Source organism: Salarias fasciatus, chromosome 10 (genome assembly GCF_902148845.1).
Source record: "Salarias fasciatus chromosome 10, fSalaFa1.1, whole genome shotgun sequence".
Lineage (NCBI taxonomy): Eukaryota > Metazoa > Chordata > Actinopteri > Blenniiformes > Blenniidae > Salarias > Salarias fasciatus.
In genome coordinates this window covers 20,744,644-20,756,641 of record NC_043754.1, presented here as the reverse complement: position 1 = coordinate 20,756,641, position 11,998 = coordinate 20,744,644, and the positions used below count along the sequence as shown (strand labels likewise).

At 45.7% G+C, this 11,998-nt stretch overlaps 1 protein-coding gene across 1 annotated transcript; it reads left to right on the top strand.

Annotated features, from left to right (window-relative positions):
* Positions 1 to 341: 341 nt before the first annotated feature.
* On the top strand, positions 342 to 7,376 carry htr3b (5-hydroxytryptamine (serotonin) receptor 3B). Its single transcript, XM_030101394.1, has 9 exons — positions 342 to 375; positions 1,267 to 1,430; positions 1,657 to 1,701; positions 1,899 to 2,008; positions 2,769 to 2,938; positions 3,844 to 4,001; positions 5,838 to 6,048; positions 6,727 to 6,936; positions 7,111 to 7,376. The coding sequence occupies exons 1-9, from the start codon at positions 342 to 344 to the stop codon at positions 7,374 to 7,376; spliced, it is 1,368 nt and encodes a 455-aa protein (XP_029957254.1).
* Positions 7,377 to 11,998: the final 4,622 nt, after the last annotated feature.

The following is an 11,998-nucleotide window of genomic DNA, read 5'->3' as shown; positions in this document are numbered from 1 at the left end:
GTGTGCAGACATCATGGCATTTTTATTCTTCAAGGCCATTAGGTGTTTTCCAGCTGAGTTAAAACACCTTTACAACAACTAAATGCTCATCTTCTGGAGCAGTAAACTGGCACTAAACCTTCAGGGAGTTTTCTCTCCGGCGTGTTTCACTATCATATGTATCACCTTACTCAGATAGTGGAAAATCAATAGCAGTGCAACCAAAATGTCTGCTCTCCCCTGCTCACTGCTCCTCTCCCACTCTCTGCACGGCCACCGCTGAAGCTAATTGTGGATATTTTCGTTGTTTGCATGTGACACCTGGATAGCACCTGTAATCCTGAAAGCACATTTTTATCCTGATGGCTCTCGTCTGGCTGATGCTGCTGTTGTCAGGTATGAGTCCTCTTTTTTTGGCTCAGAGAAAATAAACTGGAACATTTTCTTTGACTGAGTGCAACTATTTACTTGAGAGGTAAATATTACCTGAAAATATTTATGTCAGACAGGACTTACTAATGCTATTTATTTGTAGAGTTTTCACTTTGTTCTGTTTACTATAGTTAAATGACCATCAGAATCAGGAGAATGCTGCTAAAGATTAACACTTATGTCAAAGCATGTGTAAAATATTGATAAAATAATGGTGGTTATTGCTTAATGTTATACTATATTACTTGTATTAATCTAAAAATGCAGATCTCAGTCTGTTGCACTCTGACAGTGACTTAAGAGAAAAATATCAAATTTGAAAATATCATTTTTAACATAAATCATTGCATTTACCACTAATACATGCAGACATGCAAATGAATATAAGACGCATCTTTCAGGTAATTAACATGAAATGCATATCATGCATAATAAGAGTGTATCTTGACCTATTGATGACATGACTCCACCCCCACATTTAATTTATTCTCGGTAATATTTCTAATTCCCAACATGTCCAGAGCAGGATTTAGATCAGACAAAGCAGGTTTCTTTTTTTATGGAGCCACTAAAATAAAACCAGAATGAAAAAAAATCTTTTTTTGTACATGTACAAGATTACAGTAATTCATTTAAAGTGTGTGTATAATTGACATTTACATTGTCTTTGCATCACTGTGAGGTGAAAGATGTTTCTTTGTAATTAAAAAACTGAAAATAGAATATTAGGATTACTGTAGGATAACAATCAATCAATCTTCAGGAACAGAATGGTATTTTATCCAGATTGATAAAACCTCCAGCAGCTTCTGGGCTCCAGTTTTTCCCGGATTGTAACCGAGTCAGAACTTTCAGCCCACCTCGCTGACTGCGTCCCAGAGAAACCGAAGCGATCGGCTCTGAACCAGCTGACCAGGACCCTGCTGAGGAGGTACGACTGTGGCGTCCGCCCGGTCCACAACTGGACCAGTCCCACCACCGTCTACATAGACCTGCTCCTGCAGTCTGTGCTCGATGTGGTGAGTCCGGTCTCACTTCGCTGTTTGGAGGAAGAAAAGGTTCAAGACTGAATGTCTTGGTCGATATAGCATTTTAAAATCATATGAAGTCTTTTTTCAAAAATGAATTAGTCAATACATCCATAAAATTTCCAGTCTGTTGGCAAAAAATGTTAACTTTACAGCTATTTTCCAAGCAGTTGTATTTTATAAGTGAAAATTCTGTCCCATGTTTTGTTTTTATCAGGATGGAAAGACGCAGAGCATCACCACCAGTATTTGGTACCGACAGGTAGGTCACGTCTCAGAGTCTTCTTGTATTCCCTTTTCACTGTTACGAGAACGAAGACTTTCTGTCCTTTTAATAATTATAAAGGATCCCAGTTCAGATTACATCACAGGCAGCTAATTTTCTACTTTAGTGAACACTTCTTTCTCATTGTTAATATTTACTTCTGTTCATGGATCATTTGTCTCTCCTCGTTTCAGGTCTGGAGAGATGAGTTCCTGGTTTGGGATCCTGAGGAGTTTGATGGGATCAATGAGATCTCACTGTCATCTGATGCCATCTGGATACCCGACGTCATCGTCACGGAATTGTAAGAAAAAACCAAAACAATTCATCCTGTTGTGAGTCAGGTTCCACAGAGCAGCTGCAGTATTGTACATATGAAAGCCTGTAAGATAAGATAAGATAAGATAAGATAAGATGCTTTGTTTGTGGGAGGAAGACTAAAGTAAACAAAGTAAACTCACCCAGTTAAAGAAAGAACATGCAGCCTCAACACTGAAACACCTTAAGAGAGTCAGACTTTCATCTTATATTTAACCATGAATCAAAATATTTTTTATTTAAATTTTAGCTCATAATCAAAGTACAAAACCAAGTATACTCAATATTAAATTGTTTCATGTTTTTCCTTTTAAAAAAAACCCAAACCCAAGAGGCCATAATTACCACAATCAAAACACTCAGCTCTCCGACACGCTGGAGAGCTAAATGTCACGCTCTAATTGAATTTCTAAGAAAGGGATTATTTGTTTGCCTGATTGATTTGTAACAGTTTTTTGAGTCCAGATCTCGATGCCTGTCCTATTCACCCATGCAGGAGGTGGAGTCCCTGAGAAATAATGCGTTGTTGAATGTAGTGACCCAACAGCTCCATTTAAAGTGTTTTAGTTTAAGGCGGTGAGATGTTCTGTCACCAATTCCAAAGTCTGGTTGAGACTGCGCTCCAGCCACTCCAGCATCATTGGCTGAAGGAGGCTAATCGTGATTTAAAGGTCTCCCTGGTGAGTCATTTAGCCGTGCGGTCCACCTGTCTCCTCACCTTCCCGTTCCGCTGTGTCTTTTCCCAGCGTGGAAGAGGGGAAGTCTCCTCCAATCCCATACGTCTATGTCAACTCCTCCGGCTCAGTGAAGAACTACCGGCCCATACAGGCGGTGCTGGCCTGCAGTCTGGAGCTGTACGCGTTCCCATTCGACCGGCAGAACTGCAGCCTCACCTTCCGCAGCTGGCTGCACTCAGGTCACTTCTGTCTCGCCTCTCCTGGACGGCCGCTCACAGCTCGGCCTGCAAAAGACTGAAGCAAATCATGAATGAATAATATAAAACCTACTACAGCATTTTCATTACATGTGCCACTCATAACATAATAATGCTCCTATTGTGAGACAAGTGATGCATTAATCTAATTTAAGAACTCACAAGTAAAATACATGAAAAAGCCTGACAAAGGGAGCTTTTACTCCGATCACCTGGTTTGATTCTTTGGTTTAAAAAAGCAGATGCAATCTGAAATACTTTTAATCACAGTATTGCAGGATCAAGCATGAGAAAGACATTAGAGACATGTTTGGGCGAAAATGACACATTAAACTGAAGGACAGCAGTTGGGAATTACGTATGTGATTCAAGGTGAAGACTTAACCCGATGCATGAGAAGGTGAGAGTACCGAGAGAAGACCCTCACACACACACAGGGAGAATATGCAAACCCTGCAGAGAAATCCAGACCCTGAGATGAAAGAATGGAGGCTTAAATCTAACGCGTCACTGGTTCAATGCAGACTGAATCCATTTAAAGTGAGTCTGAGTTAAATACTGGAAGTCACGAATGAATACAGACTGTGAGATTTAGTTAAGAAAAAAAAAAAAAACAGAAAAGGCTGGTAAATCATCCTTGAGCTGGGAGTGCACACGCTTTGCATAACACTCCAATGTAGAGGCTGAGTTGAGTGGAATATAGAAGGTACAGAAAAGCTGGTTAACCTTGCTTGTATATCCAAATGACAAGTTGATTGAAATGAACACAAACCAACTAAATGTCTCTTTCAGGGACACAAAAGAAAAAAAGCCGTGGTGAGAAACCTGATATTTACTGCCTGCCTTCATTGTTTTTCTGTCTGGATTGCTTTCTTTATCTTGTGCAGTGAGAGAGATTGACCTGGCCCTGTGGAGGAGTGCTGAGGCCGTCGCTAATGATAAGGGGGAGTTCATGGATGACGGGGAATGGGAGCTGCTGTCCGTTCCGACACGCTACTGGAGGATCCGTCAGGACGACAGCGACTACGCCCACATCCAGTTCAATGCACGTCAGATTTATCACGGAACATTACACTTGGATGTTTTCTAATCTACTCTGAATATTAATGGCTACCAACATGTTAATATTGCGAAGGTGTAACAGCTCTGTAACAAAAGAGCAGGCAGCAGCCTCCCCCCCAGACGACTACCGCTGCCTGTCGATGGCGGGCTTTAAACCGTGGCCCTCTGCGGGTTCCCCGCCGCCTCCCGGAGCCGCGCGGCGCAATTGTAAAGTGTAAAGCAATCGGCTGCGACCTTCACGGATCGAGCCGGGGAGCTAATGCCAAATGATGAGGCTGAGGCTGTTCCTGGCAAGCAAAGAGACAGAAAAGAGAGGGGAGCTGATAGACAGGGGAGGGCGAGCGACCATAATGAGACTGTCTCAGTGGCTGCCTGATCAATGGACTTCTTGTTAGTGGTGAGCAAAATGGCCCCACAGCCCATTGCAGGTGGAGAGCAGGGAGGGCTGCTATTTATTCAGCTCAAAGAGCCCAGGCTTTTTCGGGTAATGGAGCATTTCACGGCTCACTGGGATATTGTTACACTGTGGCAATTTTGCAGCAAAGAGTAAATATGTCATTTAAAAAAAAAAAAGAAAAAAAGGATTTTAGCTGGCATTAATGTCATTTGTGCATTTTTTTCCCCCTCAAACAATGAAGTCCAAATAAATAAGTGCACTGTCTATCATCCTGACCAGAGGTTTTCGAAGTGTGTGAGGAGGATCTTCTTTAGTTTAAACTGAAAGATTGTTAAAAAACGTGAGAATGTCCTGACAATAAGCCCACATTTTCAAAATTGATCCTCCACAGTCCAGTAACTGCAAAACAGGCTCTGCATCAAGCACGACGCCATAGAGAAATCAACAAAACCATTCATCGCGGGGTGTATTTGGGAAATTTCACTGGAATCAAAGCATTTCTCCAACAACAGATAAAACAATCTCTGAGCACCACGCAGGGCTGGTTTTCATGAAACACGAGGACACCAGGAAACAAAACATGTCAATAAACTGGTAAACACAACAAATTATAAGCCAGAGTAGTAAAAAAATTGCAATGCATGAGACTACTTGCTGTGATGGTTCAGCTTTCTTTTCTTGCTAAATGTCTAAATTGTTACTTGAATTAGTTTCATTTGACAGCAGCTGCTTTAGTTTTGATGATTTGTGGATTGAAAACTTTCAGTTGCCTGTTTACTTTCCTTTGCGTCCAACCTGAGACGTGACGCTGAATGTCCGGCTGTTTCACTTTTCAGTCAAGAAATCCTTCTTAGTTCAAATGTTGACGACTCATAATGTCAGCACGCATCTCAGCGGTTTAAAAACAACACACTGCGTTAGTTTTGCATCATTAAAGTCAATATGAAAATCGATCTCTTCAAAGAAGAAAGAAAGGGGGAAAAAAAACATCCATTTTAATCATTCACGTCATGTTCAGTCCTTCCTTGCACATTTCCACTGGACTTCCCTTGACAGTGAGATATTGTTAATTAATACTGATGTTTTTACTGACCTCTAACAGTCACTGTCACAGGTAATTTAGCTTGGGCCCCTTCATGACATTTGCCACGCGCAATCTGCTCCCTGCAACACAACTGTTTGCAGAATTTAATTAAACCTCTCCAGACTTTAAAGGCATGTTTCAGTGCAGCAGGTCCATCAGTCATGCATTGCAGCACAGCGGCAGGACTCGCTGACGCCTGGTGGCGAGGAGAAAACCAGCCGAGGAAGCTGCTGTAACTGAGTTTGAGGAAGATGGAATACAAAGTTTCATAATTCAACTCAGAATGCATCTCATTCTGGCTCCTTCATTTGATTCATGGGTCTTTATCTTTCCCCTAGGTGTTGATCCGCCGGCGCCCCCTGCTGTACGTGGTGGGCCTCCTCATCCCCAGCGTCTTCCTCATGCTGGTGGACGTGATCAGCTTCTCTCTGCCTCTGAACAGCGGCACGCGCATCGCCTTCAAGATCAGCATCCTGCTGGGATACACGGTGTTCAGGGTCAACCTGACGGACGAGCTGCCCGTCACCGCCGTCAGGACTCCGCTCATCGGTGACAAGTTTTACCCTCTAACCCGTCTCCGAAACAACACTTCAGAAAAAAAGCACCATCTCTGATCAATAACAAGACTTTGTGCACAGCAGCATGCATTTCCAGTACAATCTGAGCTGACAATAGAAGGATCCAATCACTGAAACACATTTCACACGGATACAAACAACAAACACAAGAATATAAATACGGATCTCTGAAGCATCTTAATTAAAGTGTGAAGTTTGTCTCTCAGCACAGTAATTCCACCTCCCGACAGCGCGTGACACGGATTTATTAGCGGCGCGCCCGAGCCCGCCGGCGTGCCTGAAGTCGTGCCGCCAGGATCACTTTCTTGGGAAACCTGACAGGCAAAGACAAACACAACAAAAATGTATTCATGCCAGCCATCGTCCTTGTTAACAACCGCAGAGGTCACACAAAGGTTAAACCCCAAGAAAGAGCGGGTTTCTGACAGTGAGGCTGGAGGAGTTTCAAGTGGAAAATAAACAGAAATGAGTCTTTTTTTGGATTATTAGATATAATTTGGTTATTTTAATGTCTGATTGGCACAGTGCAGAAGAACTGAGCAGAGCGAGACAGCAGCTCTGCAACTAAAACTAAACAGAATTGTCGGTGAGCAGCCATGATGTGAGCGATTACTAAAAACGAAACCCTGTCTCTGCCGTCTCCATGCAGGCGTGTTCTTCGTGGTGTGCATGGCCCTGCTGATGCTCAGCCTGGCCAAATCCATCCTGGTGGTGAAGCTGCTCCACCACAGCGAGAAGGAGGTCCGGCAGATGTCGGTGTCCGCCTGCCTGCTGGACAAGTACGGCTCGGCCGGCCGCGGCTTGGCCGGGAGCGCCCTGACCTCCAGCAAAACCCTCGATCACGTCCACCAAGACGCAGGTAAACTCTGGAGCAGGGGAAGGCCGGAACAAACGGCAACGAGGTGCCAGATTGGCTTTGTTGAGGTTTAGAAAGCAGTGATGTGGCGGCCAAAGAATGCGCATGACTGTAGATTTACGGACGGTCCTCTGACCCGGGACCGACTCAATAAGCGTTTTAAAAATCTTTCCACAGAGTATGAGCTTGAGAACTCACTGGAGGAGGATCTACTGTCGCTGAACGAGATCCAGGAGGCTCCCTCCGGACTGGAGTGGCTCCTCCGGGAGCTGGTCTCCCTGCGAGCGGCGCTGTCCCAGGAGGACGGCGAGTCCTCCACGCAGGCCGGCTGGCTGGAGCTCTGCCGCCGGCTCGACCGCCTCCTGTTCCGCCTGTACCTGCTGGTCCTGGTGCTGTACGCCGGCACGCTGCTGCTGCTGTGGGCCAGCTGGAGCTTCGCCTGAGCAGCCAGTCAGCTCGACTGGCCGCCCGTTTAATGCAACTTAGTTCGTTGAAAACGAATGAAGTCAGAAAAGTACTTTAAAACTGTTGATAAAATATTGTATCTACTGTGTTCCCACTTATAAACAATCCAAACATGAATGTTTCTATTCTGTTTTTTCTTGCTTCACTTCAAAGTTAAAACTCAAATAAACAATTAAAATTCAACACATTCACTCATTTCCAAGCTCGAAATGTTGGGAGTTTTAATCACTGTTATTTTTTCTATGTTCGTAAAATGACAGTGACTTTTTTTAACTAGTGTTTTACTCCAGGTTTTTTTATAGCTTAGACAACCAACAGGAGCAATTCTCAACGCTGCGGCCGTCCTTTAAACATTCTGTCGGCGCGCGACGCCGCACTGCAGCAGCATCTCCACTTTGACAGAGACGTTATTGTATGCAGTCAGTTATTATGTTTCCCGACAGTGAAGATTTACTCGGAGATACTGTGGAATAACGCGGCTCTCTGGAGAAAATCCTCGGTGCCAGTGTGATGTTATGATATTGTATTCATACTTTAATCTCCATCCTCGTGCCACAAAATAGATCAGTAAAAGCCACTCAGAGATCAGCTGCTGTGTCCCTATTCCCCCGCCGGCTTCCTAATGTTCGTGATAAGAATATCAAAAGTGCATCACAGAGAAGCCGCCGCTGGAACAATCCATATTAATGCAATTTGGATGCTGATTCGCAGCCTCCTCTTCCAGTAGATCTGGTTACGCGATGTTACGCAACACAGCGGCAGATAAGTGCTTCACGACCGCAGAAACCGGCTTTAAATCCACTCCCAGCTTGGAGGAGTCACTTCGCCTGGGATATAAATGTCATTCGGAAATGATTGAATCTGCAGTTTGGAAAATGAAAGGATCGTGACGGGAGGGATGTGATTATTTCAAAGAGACGTTACATGGCGGGAGTGAGCTTAGCCAACCGTGAATCGGAGTCTGACAAATAAACACGGTCACAGACGGCGGCAGGCCCTCAAAGACTTCAGCGTCTGTGTCTTTTACCGTTTCTGAAATGTGGACAGCAGACAGCTGACGACGTTCAACATCACACACAACCAAAGAGAAACATTTAAAGAGGCTCCTACTGCATTTTAGATTTGTAGAAGTAAACTTAATCACTGGACTGGGAAACAGAAAAGAACCACTGTTCCAAGGCACTAAAATCCTGGATGCTTCCAAATGAATGATCTTTTGAGGATGAATGGAAATGACATTCTCACTGTGCATGTGATTAAGAGAATTCTTGATTTAGTTGTTTTTTTTAATTTTCAGGAATATTTACATGAAGTTTCCATGATCGGTCACTGTTTGAATCGTTTGCTGAAAGATTAAGATGAACTTAAAACAATCTAGTTTTATGCTGATTTCTATTTGTCTTCAATGCAGCAAACAATGCATAAAATTATGGGATAGTGAAATTTACTATTGTGTGGGCAAACTTTAGAAAAAATGTTTTTAAAGCTTGTAATTACCAAGTATGAGAGAGACTGGTAGAGTTTTACACAACGATTTTATAAAATATGAAATATACTAGAGGTGTGTCCTGGAGGTGTTCTTGGGGGAAAATAAATGTTTGTTTTTAAATGCAAACCAAATGAAAGGCATGTTGCTGCAGGATGCAGTGGTAGGCATAATGGCTCAGTATGTCTTCATTTTTGAATAAAACCCTCAACAGTGTTGTAAGCAGAGCCCCACTAGTCCTTCCACTGGCCTGATGTCCATCCACTGGTTTTATTGGAACAAAAAACTAAAACTAAAACAAATGTCTTCGGATTGTCGCTTTTCCTTAGTAGTGGTTCTTCATAGCGATCTGACCACAAAGGCCTGATTGTCTGAACCCGAGTGGTGTTCTGTTATTGGACTTCTGTGCTAGTCACAGTTTGTCCATAACAAACACCATGTTCAAGCACAGAGGTGTCCATAAGTGCACTTGGCACCAGGACACCCTAGGTCGGAGGTCGATGATCGACTTTGTTGTCGAGTCATCTGACCTCTGGCTGCGTGTTTTGGAAGCTCAGGTGAAGAGAGGAGCAGAGCTGTCGACCGATCACCACCTGGTGGTCAGTTGGATTCACTGGTGGAGGAGGAAACCGGACAGACTTGGCAGACCCAAACGTGTTGTGAGGGTCTGCTGGGAACGTCTGGTGGAACCCTCTGTCAGCAGAGTTTTCAACTCCCACCTCCGGGAGAGCTTCTCTCATATACCGAGGGAAGCTGGGGGCATTGAGTCCGAGTGGACCATGTTCTCCACCTCCATTGTCGAAGCAGCTGCCGGCAGCAACCCCCAAACCCAGTGGTGGGCTCTGGAAATAAGGGCTGCCGTCAAGCTGAAGAAGGAGTCCTATCGAGCCTTGTTGGCTCGTGGGACTCCTGAAGCAGTTGACAGGTACTGGCAGGCCAAACAAACTGCAGCCCGAGCAGTTGTGGAGGCAAAAACTCGGATCTGGGAGGAGTTCGGGGAGGCCATGGAGGAGGACTACCAGTCAGCCTCGAAGAAATTTTGGCAAACCGTCCGGTGTCTCAGGAGGGGAAAGCAGGTCTCCACCAACACTGTTTACAGTGGAGGTGGGGAGTTGCTGACCTCAACTGGGGATATTGTTGGACAGTGGAAGGAATACTTCGAGGACCTCCTCAATCCCGTTGCCACGTCTTCCGTGGAGGAAACAGAGGCTGAGGTCTCAGAGGTGGACTCGTCCATCACCCAAGCTGAGGTGGTTGGTAAGCTCCTCAGTGGCAAGGCACCGGGGTTGGACGAGATTCGCCCTGAGTATCTTAAGTCTCTGGAAGTGCAGGGACTGTCTTGGTTGACACGTCTCTGCAACATCGTGTGGCGGTCGGGGACGGTGCCTCTGGATTGGCAGACCGGGGTGGTGGTCCCCCTGTTTAAAAAGGGGGATCGGAGGATGTGCTCCAACTACATCACAACATCATCTGGGGGATTGCACTACTCAGTCTCCCTGCAAAAGTCTATTCCAGTGTACTGGAGAAGAGGATTTGACCGATAGTCAAACCTCGGACCCAGGAGGAACAATGCGGTTTTCATCCTGGCCGTGGAACAGTGGACCAGCTCTATACCCTCCATAGGGTGCTTGAGGGCTCGTGGGAGTTCGCCCAACCAGTCCACATGTGTTTTGTGGACTTGGACAAGACGTTCGACTGCGTCCTTCGTGGTGTCTTGTGGGGGGTGTTCCGGGAATACGGAGTCCAGGGCCCCTTGTTAAGGGCTGTCCGGTCTCTGTATGACCGGAGTAGAGTCTGGTCCGCATTGCCAGCAGTAAGTCTGACCTGTTCCCGGTGCATGTTGGACTCCAGCAGGGCTGCCCTTTGTCCCCAGTTCTGTTCATAATCTTTATGGATAGAATCTCTAGGTGCAGCCAGGGGCTGGAGGGGGTCCGGTTCGGGAACCACAGGATTTCATCTCTGCTTTTCGAACCCGGACCTGCAGCTTTCACTGGGGCGGTTCACAGACAGTGAAGCGACAGGGATGAGGATTAGAACCTTTCCAGGTCGGTGGAGAGACTCTGGCCCAAGTGGAGGAGTTTAAGTATCTTGGGGTTAAGTATCTTGGGGGCTTATTCACGAGTGAGGGACGGATGGAGCGTGAGATTGACAGGCGGATCGGTGCAGCGGCTGCAGTGGTGCAGTCGTATCGGTCTGTTGTGGTGAAGAGGGAGCTGAGCCGAAAGGCGAAGCTCTCGATATACCGGACAATCTACGTTCCCACCCTCACTTATGGCCATGAGCTTTGGGTCATGACCGAAAGGACAAGATCTTCCTCCGTAGGGTGGCTTAGAGATAGGGTGAGGAGGTCAGTCACCAGGAAGGAGTTCGGAGTAGAGCTGCTACTCCTCCACATCGAGAGGAGCCAGCTGAGGTGGCTCGGGCATCTGTTCAAGATGCCTCCTGGACGCCTCCCTGGGGAGGTGTTCCAGGCATGTCCCACCGGGAGGAGACCCCGGGGAAGACCTAGGACATGGTGGAGAGACTATGTCTCTCAGCTGGCCTGGGAACACCATGGGATCCTCCCAGAGGAGCTGGAGGAAGTGTCTGGGGACAGGAAAGTCTGAGCATCTTTGCTTAGACTGCTGCCCCCGCGACCCGGTCCCGGATAAGTGGTGGAAGATGGATGGATGGATGGATGAACCTGATTGTCACAGTCTGCTCTGAACAGCTGATGTGCAGATGTGTCTGCTGCTAAACCTCTCAAAGACATTCATCTGGGCTCAAATCTGAGCTGCTGCTAACAGGTGTTTTGAGAAGACTGGGGCGGTTTTCACGTGAGCCAGTTTGGTCGGAGTGTTTGATGAGTTTTTTTGTTGTGACTCCATTTGAGAAAACGGCCAAACCGTTTCGTACGACTCATTATCATCAGCTCAGGCTGAGAATCTGTCACACAGCGCAGCAGCAGGGGGTCTTTCCTCAGGAGGATCACTTCATGTTCATTTCTGAGAACAAACAATGATACAAAGAAATAACTGGAGGGTAAAACTATTAATCATTTTGGTAAAACAAACAGGTTGATGACTATAAAGGCCTATTGACCAGGTTTTAAATTAAACACTTCAGTTAGTATGA